We start from the raw sequence: 14,540 nt of genomic DNA on the forward strand, positions 1-14,540 counted from the left end.
TCAGGATGAACCAGGATGATTACTAATCAGGATGAAGGTTCCTATTACTCGGTTTATAAATATCACTCCAAAGTCTTATTAAACGATCAGACAACAGGTTATTCTTAGGTTGGAGGTCACAGCAAAAAAGATCCCGGACCGACCTGAAAAGCCAGTTGGTGGATGAGTCCCATGTAAAAGCTCCAATGACCCATCTCTAGGACAACCCTAGATAAACAACAGCACACAACAAAAGACCTCATAAAGGAGGAACACATTGGAGAGGAACAGCAGCCTTTGGATAAAATTTCTGTTAAAGCTAAATGCAAAATATTATTAAATGTTTAAAATAGGAAAGCATTTTCTTACATGCATTGACAAGGGTTTTCTGTTTTTCTGAAAAAAAATTTTTTCAGAGTATATTCAAGCGTCTAACTGTTGTGTGAGCAGAAGGCACTAAATAATGGTAAGGACTTTTTAACTTCTATTGACTTTTCATTTTCATAAAAGACCAAAAGAGAAACATCTGGTGGTTTTCTTACATTCCTTCCCATTCTATAAACTTTATAGCCTTCAGGTACCAAAAAGTCAAGATCTCAAAGTGCCAAACCTGCGGCAAAGAGCAAAAGAAAGCGCTCGTCCAAGAAGAGGTCTGTCAGTGCCAAATCCACAAAGACAGATGTGAATATTCTGAGTCCAGCTGCCATGGAGAACGTCTACTACATCTCCCATAATGCAGTGGACTGCTTGGAGTTCAGAGGATTTGGCTGGACTGGAGCCACCAAGAAGAAAGGAAAAAAGGGCAAAAAACAAAAAAGCAAAAAATGATATGTAGTTTTGTGCCAATTAAACTATCTGTAAATCTAACAAACATAAATAATTTATTTAATAGATTATTTCACGGCCAGTTGTTGAATGATAAAGTGGCCAATTTGATTAATTTTAGCCAAAAAATTGATTTGTAAAACGTTACATTTATCTCAGCTGACTCTTTCTTTTTGTTTCGTTTTTTTATCCTATCATATAAAACTTGTTACAACCCAATAAATGTTGATTCCTGCAAACTGTTTTTTTGAAACTCTATAAAAGGTGTTAAAAATCAACTAAGATTAGAAGCAGAGATATTGGAATTAAAAACAAAATTTTGGAAGTAAAACAATAAAGTTGGAATGCCAGTGCACTGTAAAAACACCAGAGAGCAGTGCAGAACATATACAGGTGCATCTCAATAAATTAGAATGTCGTGGAAAAGTTCATTTATTTCAGTAATTCAACTCAAATTGTGAAACTCGTGTATTAAATAAATTCAATGCACACAGACTGAAGTAGTTTAAGTCTTTGGTTCTTTTAATTGTGATGATTTTGGCTCACATTTAACAAAAACCCACCAACAAATTAGAATACTTCATAAGACCAATAAAAAAAAAACATTTTTAGTCAATGCAAAAAAAAAAAAAGTCAGGAGGGGAAAAAATGCATTACATAAACATGTTGGCGGAAATGCCAGCTGTACTTTTGTATTGCAATTAACAGTTAACAGCACATCATTAACAATGCAGGAACCTTATTTCCTTTTAGTCCAATTACAGTGGATAGTGGAAGTGTCTAAACGAAATTCCATTCGAAGTCTGCAAGTTTTCTCAGAAGAGAGGAAACCTGTGGGTTCACAGTAGTGTTCTTTTTCTGCACAACTTGGCCAGTCTTCTTTGAAGTCACCTTCCCTTTCTTGGTTTTTGATCCACGTTCCGGGTTGATGTCGAGAAAGCGTCTACAAGGCAGAAAACAAACAACAAAAAATACTATTATGTTTATGCCAATTTCGATCTCTCTCTCTCAACCAGATGTGTTTCAAGGATTTGTTTGGATATAGTTAATATTTCAGGTTAGATCAGGTTCCCTTAAGATAAATAATAATCACCACCATTCAGTCAATTAGTTATTAACTTTAATGGTAATTTACTACAGTAGGTGTTACTCTCTCCAGACACCCATATGTGTACATAAAATAAGCCACATAAAATGTAAAAAAAAAATGCCAGAAGCTTTCAAGTACATTCAAAGAGGCAAATGAACGTTAGTCGAAACACCAAAGAAATTAAAAACAGCCTCTAGCGCAATTCATTGTTCCACTTAGCATATGCGTGACCTGTAACAGTTGAGAGTGCTTGACTAAAGCTGGGCTTTGTTAGAAGTTTATCAGAGTGATTTTCCAAACACGTACACGCTCACACACACTTTTACAAACACAGATAAACACAGAGCAGAAGACCGGCTGCAGCGGCAACGGCAGCTCATACAATGTCCCGGGTTCGTCGGATGGCGCAGCACAGCAGCATGCTGAAGATCATGCCGAAGATCTGCCAATGAAAGAGACACGGTTAATATCTGACACCAGTGTGACCCGAGGAGAAAGACTCGGCTACAAGCTCTGGAGCATTAAAGCTTTTTAGGTGAAAATGCACAGAACCATATGCATAAGTATCTCCTCACCATGACCACACCAATGCCAATCCCAACCCCTCCAATCACGTGAAGCCTAGAGGTGAAGATCTCCTTAATAGCATCTGGGCAGCTCTGGAGAGTAACACAAGAGGTAACAACGGCACATGGAAAAAGACATTTAACTGAAGAGATTTTGCTTAAAAAGATTCAATATTTATTGAGTTTCTTATACCTTTGTGACAAAGGCTTGAAGTCCCTCCTCTTTGGGACAGGTTTCGGCTGCTCCATCAAAAACTGTTCCTGATGGTCCACAGCACCTCAGCTGAACATATATTGAGTTAGTTTAACATTACGTTTTATTTCCTCCGTTCATTCAATGTTTCTGATGTTATGGTTTGAACAAACCATTAAAAACGACCACTTACTCCGTACTGAATGGCTCGCAGACTTTCTCTCAGCGCTTCCTGTTTAGATTCTTTGTATTTGTTGAACGCCTCTGTGTAGAACTGCTGGACATCTGACACGATCTGAGGAGGAGGAGAGAAATAAAGAGAAAATGAAAGCGTATCAGGATAAAGGGGCCTTAAAAGAGAATTAACTTTCAGAAATATTAGCGATTCGACTGCACTGACACTAATGGATGAGAACCGAATTGAACTCGACATTAACACTATTGTTTTCAGTAGAGCTGCCTTTAAGTTATTTCATTACTGAGAGACATTTGCAACTTTGACAGTTATTGAATGGAACTGAATCAATGTTTTTGATCTGCATAATGACACTATTGTTCTTTACAGCTGCTTTATAGCTGGATAGAATTATTTCGTATTTGATCACTGCCATCAATCACTGTACTGTATAAAGCAAAGTGCAATATAAATAAGTGTGACTTGACTTTCAGGAGAATGACCGTCACCCACCTTGTCTTGATTGGACAATCCCCAGATTCCAGCGACCACCTCTGCTGCAAAAATGATGAGCAGGAACACAAAGAACTGGAGTGAGCAAGAAAAAGTGAGAGATGAAGTGAACAAGGACATCAGCATTTTCATTCTCATCCTGCCAACCAGAAAGAATAAATCATGCATGTGGGTCAAAGCCACATGATAACCATCAACCAAAAAAAGGTCCTTTATTGGAATCAATGGCTCCATGAAAAACCTTTAAAATCCATGGGAAATTTATAGTAAAAAAAACATTCTTTAGAAAAAAAATGGACTAAGGAAAGGAAAAATGAAAAAAGTTTTTATTTTTTATGAACTGTTCACTAAAAGGTTCTTCGAGGAACCCAAAATGGTTCCTCTATGGCATGACTGCAAAAACCTTTAATTTTTAACAGTGTAACTGCATCAATAATATTAATGTAAAAAAAATCTGTTTGTTTTATGCTGTAGGAGTAGAATATGGGAGGACTCACCAGTCCCAGCATGCAAGCTGATTCTCTTATTGCTCCACAGCAGCCGAGGAACCCAACCACCATCATGACGGCACCAGCCACAATGAGGATGTAGACCCCTGAGGTGGAGAAATAGACAACATTTATTATTCCCATTTACTTACCATTACATGTGTCTTACTATTTCTTTGGCTTCTCATCTGAAAAAAACAGCTTGAAGTCAAAGGCATTTACTGTAAATGGCATTTTTGTCAGATTTAAAGGGGTCATATGATGCTATTTTAAAGATCAGTATTTGGTGTAATAGAATATGTTGACATGCTTTAATGTAATGTAAAACACATTCTTTTTCAAATACTGTACATTATTGTAGTTCCTCTATGCCCCGCCTCTCTCAAACGCGTTGTTTTCAACAAAGCCCCTCCTTCCAACAAGCGCAGTCTGCTCTGATTGGCCAGCTGACCCAGTGCATTGTGATTGGCCGAACACCACAAGCACGCGTCGGAAATGTAACGCCCCTTACCATAATCGCAGCTTCAACAGTGAGGATGCAGTACACAAGCCGAGGTTAAGACAGCGACGTGCTATGATTTCTGACAGGCCGTTCACTCTCCTGTGATGTGACCCTGTTCCCCTCACACACACACACACACACACGACGCGTTACTCTGCGCAAAACTCCGTATTTGAACAGTCAATAGCAAGTACTTAAACTAATAACAACACTTACAGTCGCTGATTCAGAATAAGCGCCAGATTGTCATAGCAAAGTCAGAATTGACCCTTTTTTTTTTTGGAAATAGCCTTTGAGCACAGCCAGCCTTGTACTTGTCTAGGTTCACAAAACTGTCTTCCATAAAATGCACTGCACAAATTCGAACATCTGGGTTGTGCTGTTCTGTTGTAAATAAATCTTAACCAATGATTCCTCATTGCATCTACTTCCGGAAGGTCAAACAAAATGCTTTTGCTTTCGCACAGAAACACACAGCGTCTCCCTGACATGGCTGCGTCAACACTCCTGAAACCACGCCTTCTTTCTTTGCATGAACATTTTCGTGAGGTAGACATGTGGGGGCGTGTTTGAATGAGGCGTTTTAGCCCGGTCTGGATCGGCCTTCTCTTTTAGATAGAATAAATCCTTTTGTGGGAGACTTTGAGCTTTGTAACTCTGCAGATCTTATACATGCACAAACAGCTACATAACACACTAAAGAAAAGGAAAACAAGAAATCGCATCATATGACCCCTTTAATTTATCACAACCATACATTATTCTCAATGTATAAATTATAACTTTTTCCTTTAGCTACTTTATCAGAATAAACGATGCAAAGCAAGATATGCAAAACAAAATTCCATGCAAGTGGATTGTGCTGTATCCATAGAAACGATGAAACACCAACCTACCACACTCTTAAAAATAAACTGGAATCTGTGGTTCCATGAAGAACCTTTAACATCTATGGAATCTTTCCATTCCACAAAAGGCTCTTTAAAGGAAAAAGGTTCTTCAGATGATTCAAATATAAAATAAGTTTTTTTAAGAACGGTTCTTTCATGAGGTACTTTGGGGAACCAAAAATGGTTCTTCTAAACCCCCTGTGGAACCTTTATTTTTAAGAATGTAGCTGCTTTTCTGGACTGGATGCCCTGCTGTCACTCAAAGTGCTTTCAAAACCTCTGACAGGCACTTGGACACTTGCCTACAAAGTTTATCATGTTTCTGGATTGATGGAGGCAAACATTCTTCTGACAAATCTTGAAAAAGGAAAATAAACAGGCCAAACAAAAGGAGGTGTGAAGGGAGCAAACAATGCGGGTTCTGTTGGCGAGGAGGAGAAAGGCAGCTCTGTGAGGGATGATGGGAAGGGGCAGAGCTGGCATCATGTGGGCCAAAGACAGCCTCCTCCAAAACAGTACTGCCATTATAACTCAAACAACCTGCCTCTTAAAAAACAAATATGCAAACAGAAACCCAACATCCCTGTCACTATATTTAGGTGTTTCCAACCTTCAAAAACTGAGGGATGTTTTATTAGAGGGCTGGTTTTCGGTTTAAAGTTAATTTTGCTGGTTGTTTTGTGGTCTTTCTCCACAAGCCAGATTGAAAGAATTCATTCTTTGTGCCTTTCATAAAAACACAGCCTAGAAGAATAGATAGAGTGCTTTGAATATTACTAGGGTTGCACGATAAATCGCACAGAGCCGTTGTTGACTGACGAGCTGCGCAAAAAATCGCGCGAATATGAACGTGGTTTTGCGCAGCTCGTCAGTGAACAACGGCTCTGTGTAGTTAATGCTGCTCAATGTGAAAGCACGCAGGTGATGGAGATTTACCGCTGATTACAGAACCGGCTTTACTGATAAGATGCGCGTTAAATATCGCATGCGATTTATCGTGCAGCCCTAAATATTACACGTTTTTGTAGTGGTCAAGCTATTTGTGTCGCTTTAAGAACAGGATTGTTCCGTGAATGTTGAATGACCAAGTCAGGGTCTTGTCTGTCAAAATTTTGGAATAATTGCAATTTTTTTTTATACTTTAAAAGAAGAAGTCTCTTATGCTCAACAAGGCTGTATTTATATGATCAAAAATATATCAAGCAGCAAATCAGCATATTAGAATGATTTCTGAAGGATCATGTGACTGAAGACTGGTGTAATGATGCTGAAAATTCAGCTTTGATCACAGCAATAAATTACATTTTAAAATATATTCAAATAGAAAACAGTTCTTTTACATTTGAATAATTTTTCACAATATTACTGTTTTTACTGTATTTTTGATTAAATAAATGCAGCTTTGGTGAGCATAAGATACTTATTTCTTAATTATTCCAAAGTTTTGACTGGTGGTGTGCACATTTTTTCATATACATATACATATATATACATATATATATTTATCTGTACAGAAGCCAGAACAACTCTGTCTTGTTTCAAGCTCCTGATTCACATTTCATTTGCTTCATGTTGAATCAAAGTGTTCATGACGCACTGTTCACATGACAGATGGTCTGGTGTCTGGAAATAGGTGTGGCTGGTTTCCATGACCACCATTGTACCACATACACAAACATCAACTTATAAAGACCTGATCACGTGATAAAATGAGCTGTATGGAGGTGTATGGAGATAAGGAGGGTTTTTGAATCACTGAGAAGTTATTGATGACTTAGGAAGGGTAACCTAGAAATACAGACCAAACTCACCAGTGAGGAACACAGATGAAGCATTTTCTCCAGTGAAGAATCCTTTAGTTCTTTCATCGAAACGCAGCCAGAGACCGACAGCTAAAACTCCTGTACCTGCGAGCTGAGGAAACAAACAAAACCTTTAATAAATCTAGGTATGCGTTTAGTTTGAGATACAGTGACAACAGTGGCATTGGCAAACTGAGCAAACACAGAGGAAACATAGCTGCAGGCTAAGTGTGGAAACATTTACAAAGGTGAAGCATCCAGGAAGTTAGGTCCAACATTTCCCTCTTTTTCCTCAGAGAATGAAGTCCAACAAGCCTTATGGTACAAAGGCACTTCAACAAAAAGCTGACCAACCTGATAATCTTGCTAGCCTGCTTCCAACTGCAAGACCTTACATCCACAGGGCAAACATTGAGAAAGAGATATTCAAAAATATGCTGAACAAACTCTAATTTGTCTTGACCAACTCCAGCAATTGATGTAATGTGACTTCCAAGAATGAGTAACGTACTAGATTGTAATCGTTCTTGTTTCTACACATTCTCACAGGCAAAAGTTAATCAACAGCCCACATACAAAATAAAAAACACCTTTAGACTTGGTCAAAACAGATCACTTTGATAGTCTACAGACAGTTAATATTCTTCGTCATGCAGATAAAAGTGTAACTTTTCATTATCATTCCACCTATGAAGTTGCACAATGGGTGGATCAGTGCGTTTCCTCAGGTGCTTTGACCAATGACACAATGAATACTAAGAAACAAACCATACTAGCCAAACCAGATCATAAAACCCACACATACACACAAGCATCTCTGGCACTTGGCAAATTCATTGCAATCCTCCAGTGTTCTTCTGCTTTGGAAAACGCAGTCACAAATATGAGTCACGGTGACTCACTGCCAGGGGTGTGGAGGCTTGGCCCTCAAAGATTCCTAAACTGATCCCAGCTTTTCCCATCCACACACAATGGGAGTTGCTGATGGGTGGATTCAGTGTTTGCTAGTTTGTTCACTCACCACAAAGCTAACTTAAGTCCAGGCCTAAATACCAAGACCCTTTTGAATTTTCATTTTGAAGTTACAGACTGAACCTTATTTTTGCTGTTAGTGGTTTTAAAATTTAGAGGCCTGCAACTTCATGTGTGCATTCATTTTTTTGACTTACAACATGTTAAAATGTCTTACATTCAAGTTAAACTATTTTCCAAACACATTTCCAGTCAACAGTAAAAGTACAAGTTCAACAGGCTTACATAAAACAGTCACTAACAATTGTTTTAACCACAAATGAGTGGTTAATGGTTATGTGCAACTAAACCCTAAAGATTGTATGTTCTAGAAATGCCCAGTCTGACCACAGCTTCTATTTAAGTCACGTGCACAAGAAACTCATTTCACAATTAATTCAAGTGTGAAAACTGTAGACAAAATGTTGAGAATCGTGTCTCTCAAAGAGCAAAGTTTGTCATGCACTATATCAAATATAGATAATCTGAGTGAGCACACAAAGTATGACATGTAAACAAGCAACTAAAAACTTTTATATCCTCATCACATCACATTTAACCCACATTTACATTTCTGTTACTATGTTCCCTTTTTACTCCACAAACATACAATTGAATTAACATGTGCTCACATGATATAAAACCACCTACCCAGAAGATAAAGTTGAAGACAAAGAGCAAGTATTTGATACATTGTAATCCACCCGCAGCCATGGCTAAAAAGTAAGCGTAGTTTCAAGAGAAAACACCCGACACTGAGTACCTGAAACGTGCCTGATTCCTACCTTAAAAAACAGAGCGAGTGAACAAAAAAATTCCAGCAGGCCGCACCCTCCTACCTGGCCTTTGAGGGAAAAGAAGGAGGGGCAAAACCATTTTAGATTTTCTGTGTCACAGGAAAGTGCGGGGAAGATCGCAGATAAAAGGTTACCTGCCACTTTGTCAGGCGGAAAAAAAGAACTAACACATTTTAGTAGTATATAAATGGAGTATAAAAAGTATAAAAGATCCACATGGCACTTTGGTTGCCAAAACTGCATCAACACAAGCTGATCTGGTTTAACTTATCATGTAACTCGAGCTGTCCCTCAGGAAGTCAGAACACAGCTATTGTCCCTTTGCTTGACACCGCTTCACTCTTAAAGTGGAGATGAGTAAGAGACAGAGGTCAGGGAGAAGACAGGACATTAACCCTATAAAGCCTACTGTCATATGTCATACATTAATTTACAAGACCTCTAAAGACCTCCAGAACTTTTATAATAAATGCTATTTAAATATCATCTTACTAAAACAGATTATTGGGAGATATAAAGTGACAACTGATATTTATATGCATTTTATATTAGTTTGCTAGAGATCTCATTGATTTACATTACAAGCTATCTGAATTTCATCTTTTTGGCAATAAGCAACTGCTCAATTTGCATATTTTTGCTCAATTTGAGGTGTTTTTCCCCTCGTGTATGAGCTCCATATTCTCCTATATCATGGTCCATAAATGCCTGGTGTATGAAATATGCCACAAAACATAAAACACAAACACATTTTTATATAGAGTATATCTTGGTTCAATAAACTTTTATTTAAAAAAAAAAATCTCTTATGTCAGGCTTTACAGGGTTAAGGATGGATGTGGTAGGTGTGGACAATCTCAGTAGTTCAGAAAATCCAGTTTCTGAGTTATTCATACAGTGAGTATCAGATTACTTGAATCAAAGTAGACAGTCTTGGTTTAAAGTTTCTAGGTGAAGCACTCAAAATGTTCAACCAAACTTGTTAGAATATAGATTGTTTAGCCTATATATATTTCTATTTTTCCCTATATAGACTAGGTAATTGGTTTCTGTCCTTATTTCTTTCTTTGTGAAATACATTTACATGTGTTTACATTTCATCCCTGAGGCTAAATTTAACCTCATTGATGGGATGGATTAGGGATGTGGTTTCCTAGCAACAGGAATGCAAAAGTTTGACATGTTCTTCCTCTCAATAAGAACAAATTACCGTCTTGAACATGGAATACCCTACGTTATCAATATTCAGCCTGAAACTTGTCTTCTCTTTAACCGCTCAACCAATATGCAAAACTCTCTCTAAGAAATATTTAAAAGTACAAACAATGGTAGAGTTAATAGAAAATTGTTTTGTCTTTAGTTTCTGAGCATGTTCTGCTTAGCCTACCCGCTGCCCATAACGCCATATTTTGAATCACACTATGGCGAACATAGATTTGTATACATAAGATGGAGACGTCTTATCTCATGAATATTAATTAGGGCGTGCTGAGTAACCTTCCTGGAGATGAAAGTCGCGTAATCTAATTAATAGTCATGAGTCGATTCGCATTTTTTAGTACTTTTTTTACGCATAAGTAAATTTTTATTGCATAAGCAAGTATTATAAAAAAAAAATAATAATTCGCCAACAGATCAACGTAATTGCGAGCATCTACAAACGCACACTTCTCACCGATCCAGATGTCGTACAATACGTTACGTAATTAATATTTAAATTGAGCCTTTACCATAGTAGGCCTCGGTGACTTCGAAACGACAAAGAGAGCCAATCAATGACAATTCAATTCAGCAAAACAGATATCAGCCTCTAAGATATATTTGTCGTACTTTAATGTTAAATAATTTAAAAATGAGCTCCATATTCTCCTATATCATGGTCCATAAATGCCTGGTGTATGAAATATGCCACAAAACATAAAACACAAACACATTTTTATATAGAGTATATCTTGGTTCAATAAACTTTTATTTAAAAAAAAAAATCTCTTATGTCAGGCTTTACAGGGTTAAGGATGGATGTGGTAGGTGTGGACAATCTCAGCAGTTCAGAAAATCCAGTTTCTGAGTTATTCATACAGTGAGTATCAGATTACTTGAATCAAAGTAGACAGTCTTGGTTTAAAGTTTCTAGGTGAAGCACTCAAAATGTTCAACCAAACTTGTTAGAATATAGATTGTTTAGCCTATATATATTTCTATTTTTCCCTATATAGACTAGGTAATTGGTTTCTGTCCTTATTTCTTTCTTTGTGAAATACATTTACATGTGTTTACATTTCATCCCTGAGGCTAAATTTAACCTCATTGATGGGATGGATTAGGGATGTGGTTTCCTAGCAACAGGAATGCAAAAGTTTGACATGTTCTTCCTCTCAATAAGAACAAATTACCGTCTTGAACATGGAATACCCTACGTTATCAATATTCAGCCTGAAACTTGTCTTCTCTTTAACCGCTCAACCAATATGCAAAACTCTCTCTAAGAAATATTTAAAAGTACAAACAATGGTAGAGTTAATAGAAAATTGTTTTGTCTTTAGTTTCTGAGCATGTTCTGCTTAGCCTACCCGCTGCCCATAACGCCATATTTTGAATCACACTATGGCGAACATAGATTTGTATACATAAGATGGAGACGTCTTATCTCATGAATATTAATTAGGGCGTGCTGAGTAACCTTCCTGGAGATGAAAGTCGCGTAATCTAATTAATAGTCATGAGTCGATTCGCATTTTTTAGTACTTTTTTTACGCATAAGTAAATTTTTATTGCATAAGCAAGTATTATAAAAAAAAAATAATAATTCGCCAACAGATCAACGTAATTGCGAGCATCTACAAACGCACACTTCTCACCGATCCAGATGTCGTACAATACGTTACGTAATTAATATTTAAATTGAGCCTTTACCATAGTAGGCCTCGGTGACTTCGAAACGACAAAGAGAGCCAATCAATGACAATTCAATTCAGCAAAACAGATATCAGCCTCTAAGATATATTTGTCGTACTTTAATGTTAAATAATTTAAAAAGTAGGCCTATTTTTAGAAATTTGTTTAAAAACCAAATTCAAAGACTACTAGCCTATTCAGGCAGAATAGCAATTATGTAGCCTATTAGACATTATGTCACGCACGTGTATACATTTTTTTTCCACGATAAAACATTTAGGAGTGAACTGTATTAAACTCACCCAAAATATGAAATTAAAGACGAATATCATGTATTTGATGCACTGCTCTCCACTGGACAAGCCTGACTTAGCCATCATGTAAATCCAGTTTCTAAATCAAATACACAGCAACAGAAGTTTTGTTGTTTTCAGATGTTTCAATTCCCAAAGGTCTGTGTCTGTCCTTGTGGTGCTCGTCTGTGGCTCAATGCTGCTGCCCTGAGGGGAAGTGACTGTTTATAACGGTAAACTCCCACCTCTCATGTGAGAAAGGGAGAAGCTCTGGAGTCGGTCACACTTGTCTTTCTGTCTTTCTTTCTTAACTTGATGACCATCTTATGTTATGAAATGATCATCAAGTAGTCTAATGAATTTGTATGTAGCCTACTCAAAAAAGAAAGATAATGGCATTAGAAGAGCATGTTAAAACTGTCCTCTCATAACCTCTCTGTCTTGTTTTCTGTGTTTGTTTTCAGACTGTGTGGCTCTTTCACAGAATGCATCACAAGATAGGAGTTGTCTCGTCTTGTGATCAGTGTAGCCTACTAACATGGCACTGCACCTTTCTGTGACATGTCATATTGTATTTTCAATTTTAAGCTGGCAATCAATCGTTTTGACCTCAATCAGCGCAACAACAAAAAAAACGGCAAAAAAAAATTTGTTCTTCAAATTGTTGCGACTAACAAATGAGCAGATCTGCAATCATAATATAATCAGTGATATTTGATAAAAGATGTGTGTTTATGTTGCAAAAAACCCATAACAACGTTCTTGGTTTTCAGAATGTTCAGAGAACATTCAAAAGGAAGTTCTTCGTAGCTAATGTTTGCAAAATGATAAAATGGAATGTTCCCTTAGCTATCAAATAACCAAAATAAATAAATAAATAAAATAATAAATGAAATGTCACCTAAGACCTTTAAATAAAAATGTCTTTTCAGAAACAACGTTTTCATAACATTATTTCATAACATATTTTTGTTCCAGCAATGCTATGAGTTCTGCTGTGTTATAGCATCTCTATCCTTCTCGAAGAGCTGTAGGCTATACAAATATTCTCTGATGCCATTTTTACTCTGAAATAATCAATACATCTTTCATATTGAAACCACTTTACAGCAGGCTATAAATTATAAATTAGTCAAAATCGCACCCTAAATGTCAGATAAGAGCACAGCATATAATGCTTTCCTCTCTAAGATATGAACTAATGATTAGGCTACAGGATGTCAACATCACATGACACATCAGCTAGTCATGGCCCAAACACTTAGTCAGTTGTGGTTTCCTCTCCAATAATGTCTAGGTGCTAAATCCTCAAAACTTTAAGTCATATTTATCAAAGCATTGCACCCCACATGTGGCATTTGCGGATAATTAACATGCACTGCTACCTTATGCAACGATTACTCATGGCTGCTTCCACAGTGGACATTTTCTGCTCTGTTTACAAAGTCTGTCCTCTGTCTAATTATAGAAATTCTTTGCTTTGATTGATTTTTCCTAAAGCTGGTGGTGCCGGCTCTGCGGAGAGGCGAGTAGGCTACAGTGAGGATGATAATTTCGTTGCAGATGAATGGAGCCCATTGTCACGGTCAGAGCAGCGCTTTTCTTCATCCCCCAGTGTTGTGACACCCGTCCATCTCCGTCTGTGATGCACGGCACCCTTAGCAACCGGAAAACAATGACTGTCAATCATACTGCCAGGGACTCGACGGAATATCTATTTATTAGGGTGACCATGCGTGCTCTTTTTCCCGGACACTTCCTGGCCAGGATTTCTATATTGCCGAAAATATCCAGGTTTTGGCTTTGTTTTCATTTTCAAAAGTAGTTTGACCAATAACATGCAGGCATTGTACATAATCGACCAGAGAAGGTGGGATCTACAGAGTACGGTCAAAGCGATGCAAATACGCGTACAGATGTGTTCGACATGAAGCGGCGCTGCACAGACCGATCGGTGTAGAGAACCGTGAGAGCGATTCGAAAGCATAGGAGCCGTCGCTGCTCTCTATAGCTCTCACGGTGCTTTGATGTCGTAACACCGATCGGTCTGCGCAGCTCAAACAAAGCCAAAACCTAGATATTGTATGCAATATAGAAATCCTGCCCGGGAAAAAAGGGCACGTATGGTCACCCTATATTTATTTAAATTCTATTTACTTAACAAAGCTTTTGTCAACAAGGCAGATAGTGTAGAACTGAGTCACAATGTGTTTCTCAACTCAGCATCCCAGATGCTCATTAAATTCAGTGGCCTCTGGAGGTGAATCATTTAGTTATGAAATTCCAGACAATTAGTTCAGACACAAGACCTGTTCGACCTTAGAGTGACATTTCACCAGTAATTTCATTTTGAGAGAGGATGCTGGGTGAACAAGGTCTGTTTTTGTAAACACTAAAATCAGATAAGTTTTTTTAACTGCCTAGGCCTATTTCATGCATGTAGGTTTCGTGGAATGTGTGCACATATTTCCACATGTTGAGCAAAGATATGACGCCATTTAATCTTGTCTGCGACATCCTC

The 14,540-nt window shown here is 37.6% G+C and overlaps 3 protein-coding genes across 5 annotated transcripts in view; 2 read left to right on the forward strand and 1 right to left on the reverse strand.

Moving 5' to 3' along the window:
• The first annotated feature begins 395 nt into the window (after positions 1–395).
• smkr1 (small lysine rich protein 1) lies at positions 396–807 on the forward strand. The gene is made up of 2 exons (XM_016516446.1): positions 396–445; positions 550–807. The coding sequence occupies exons 1-2, from the start codon at positions 443–445 to the stop codon at positions 805–807; spliced, it is 261 nt and encodes an 86-aa protein (XP_016371932.1). The 5' UTR covers positions 396–442.
• Positions 808–1,915: 1,108 nt separating this feature from the next.
• Positions 1,916–12,234, reverse strand: LOC107711492 (CD9 antigen-like). 2 transcript variants are annotated; one of them, XM_016516477.1, is made up of 8 exons: positions 12,029–12,234; positions 7,033–7,135; positions 3,839–3,936; positions 3,342–3,416; positions 2,847–2,948; positions 2,654–2,743; positions 2,470–2,553; positions 1,916–2,336 (listed from the first exon to the last, which is right to left on the reverse strand). In XM_016516477.1, exons 1-8 carry the CDS (start codon positions 12,104–12,106, stop codon positions 2,271–2,273), a joined length of 696 nt encoding a protein of 231 aa, XP_016371963.1. In that variant the 5' UTR covers positions 12,107–12,234; the 3' UTR covers positions 1,916–2,270. The 2 variants fall into 2 exon arrangements, with proteins under 2 accessions (XP_016371963.1, XP_016371964.1); XM_016516478.1 differs by lacking the exon at positions 12,029–12,234 and adding an exon at positions 8,686–8,813.
• Positions 2,282–14,540, forward strand: part of LOC107711491 (anoctamin-1-like) — a 52,966-nt gene continuing 40,707 nt past the window's right edge. For both annotated transcript variants that reach the window (XM_016516475.1, XM_016516476.1), the window contains exon 1: positions 2,282–2,356. The gene's annotated coding sequence lies outside the window, so the exon portion shown is untranslated. The remainder of the gene's footprint in view (positions 2,357–14,540) is intronic.

Source organism: Sinocyclocheilus rhinocerous, unplaced genomic scaffold (assembly GCF_001515625.1).
Source record: "Sinocyclocheilus rhinocerous isolate Xijiao unplaced genomic scaffold, SAMN03320098_v1.1 scaffold208, whole genome shotgun sequence".
NCBI classification, from domain to species: domain Eukaryota; kingdom Metazoa; phylum Chordata; class Actinopteri; order Cypriniformes; family Cyprinidae; genus Sinocyclocheilus; species Sinocyclocheilus rhinocerous.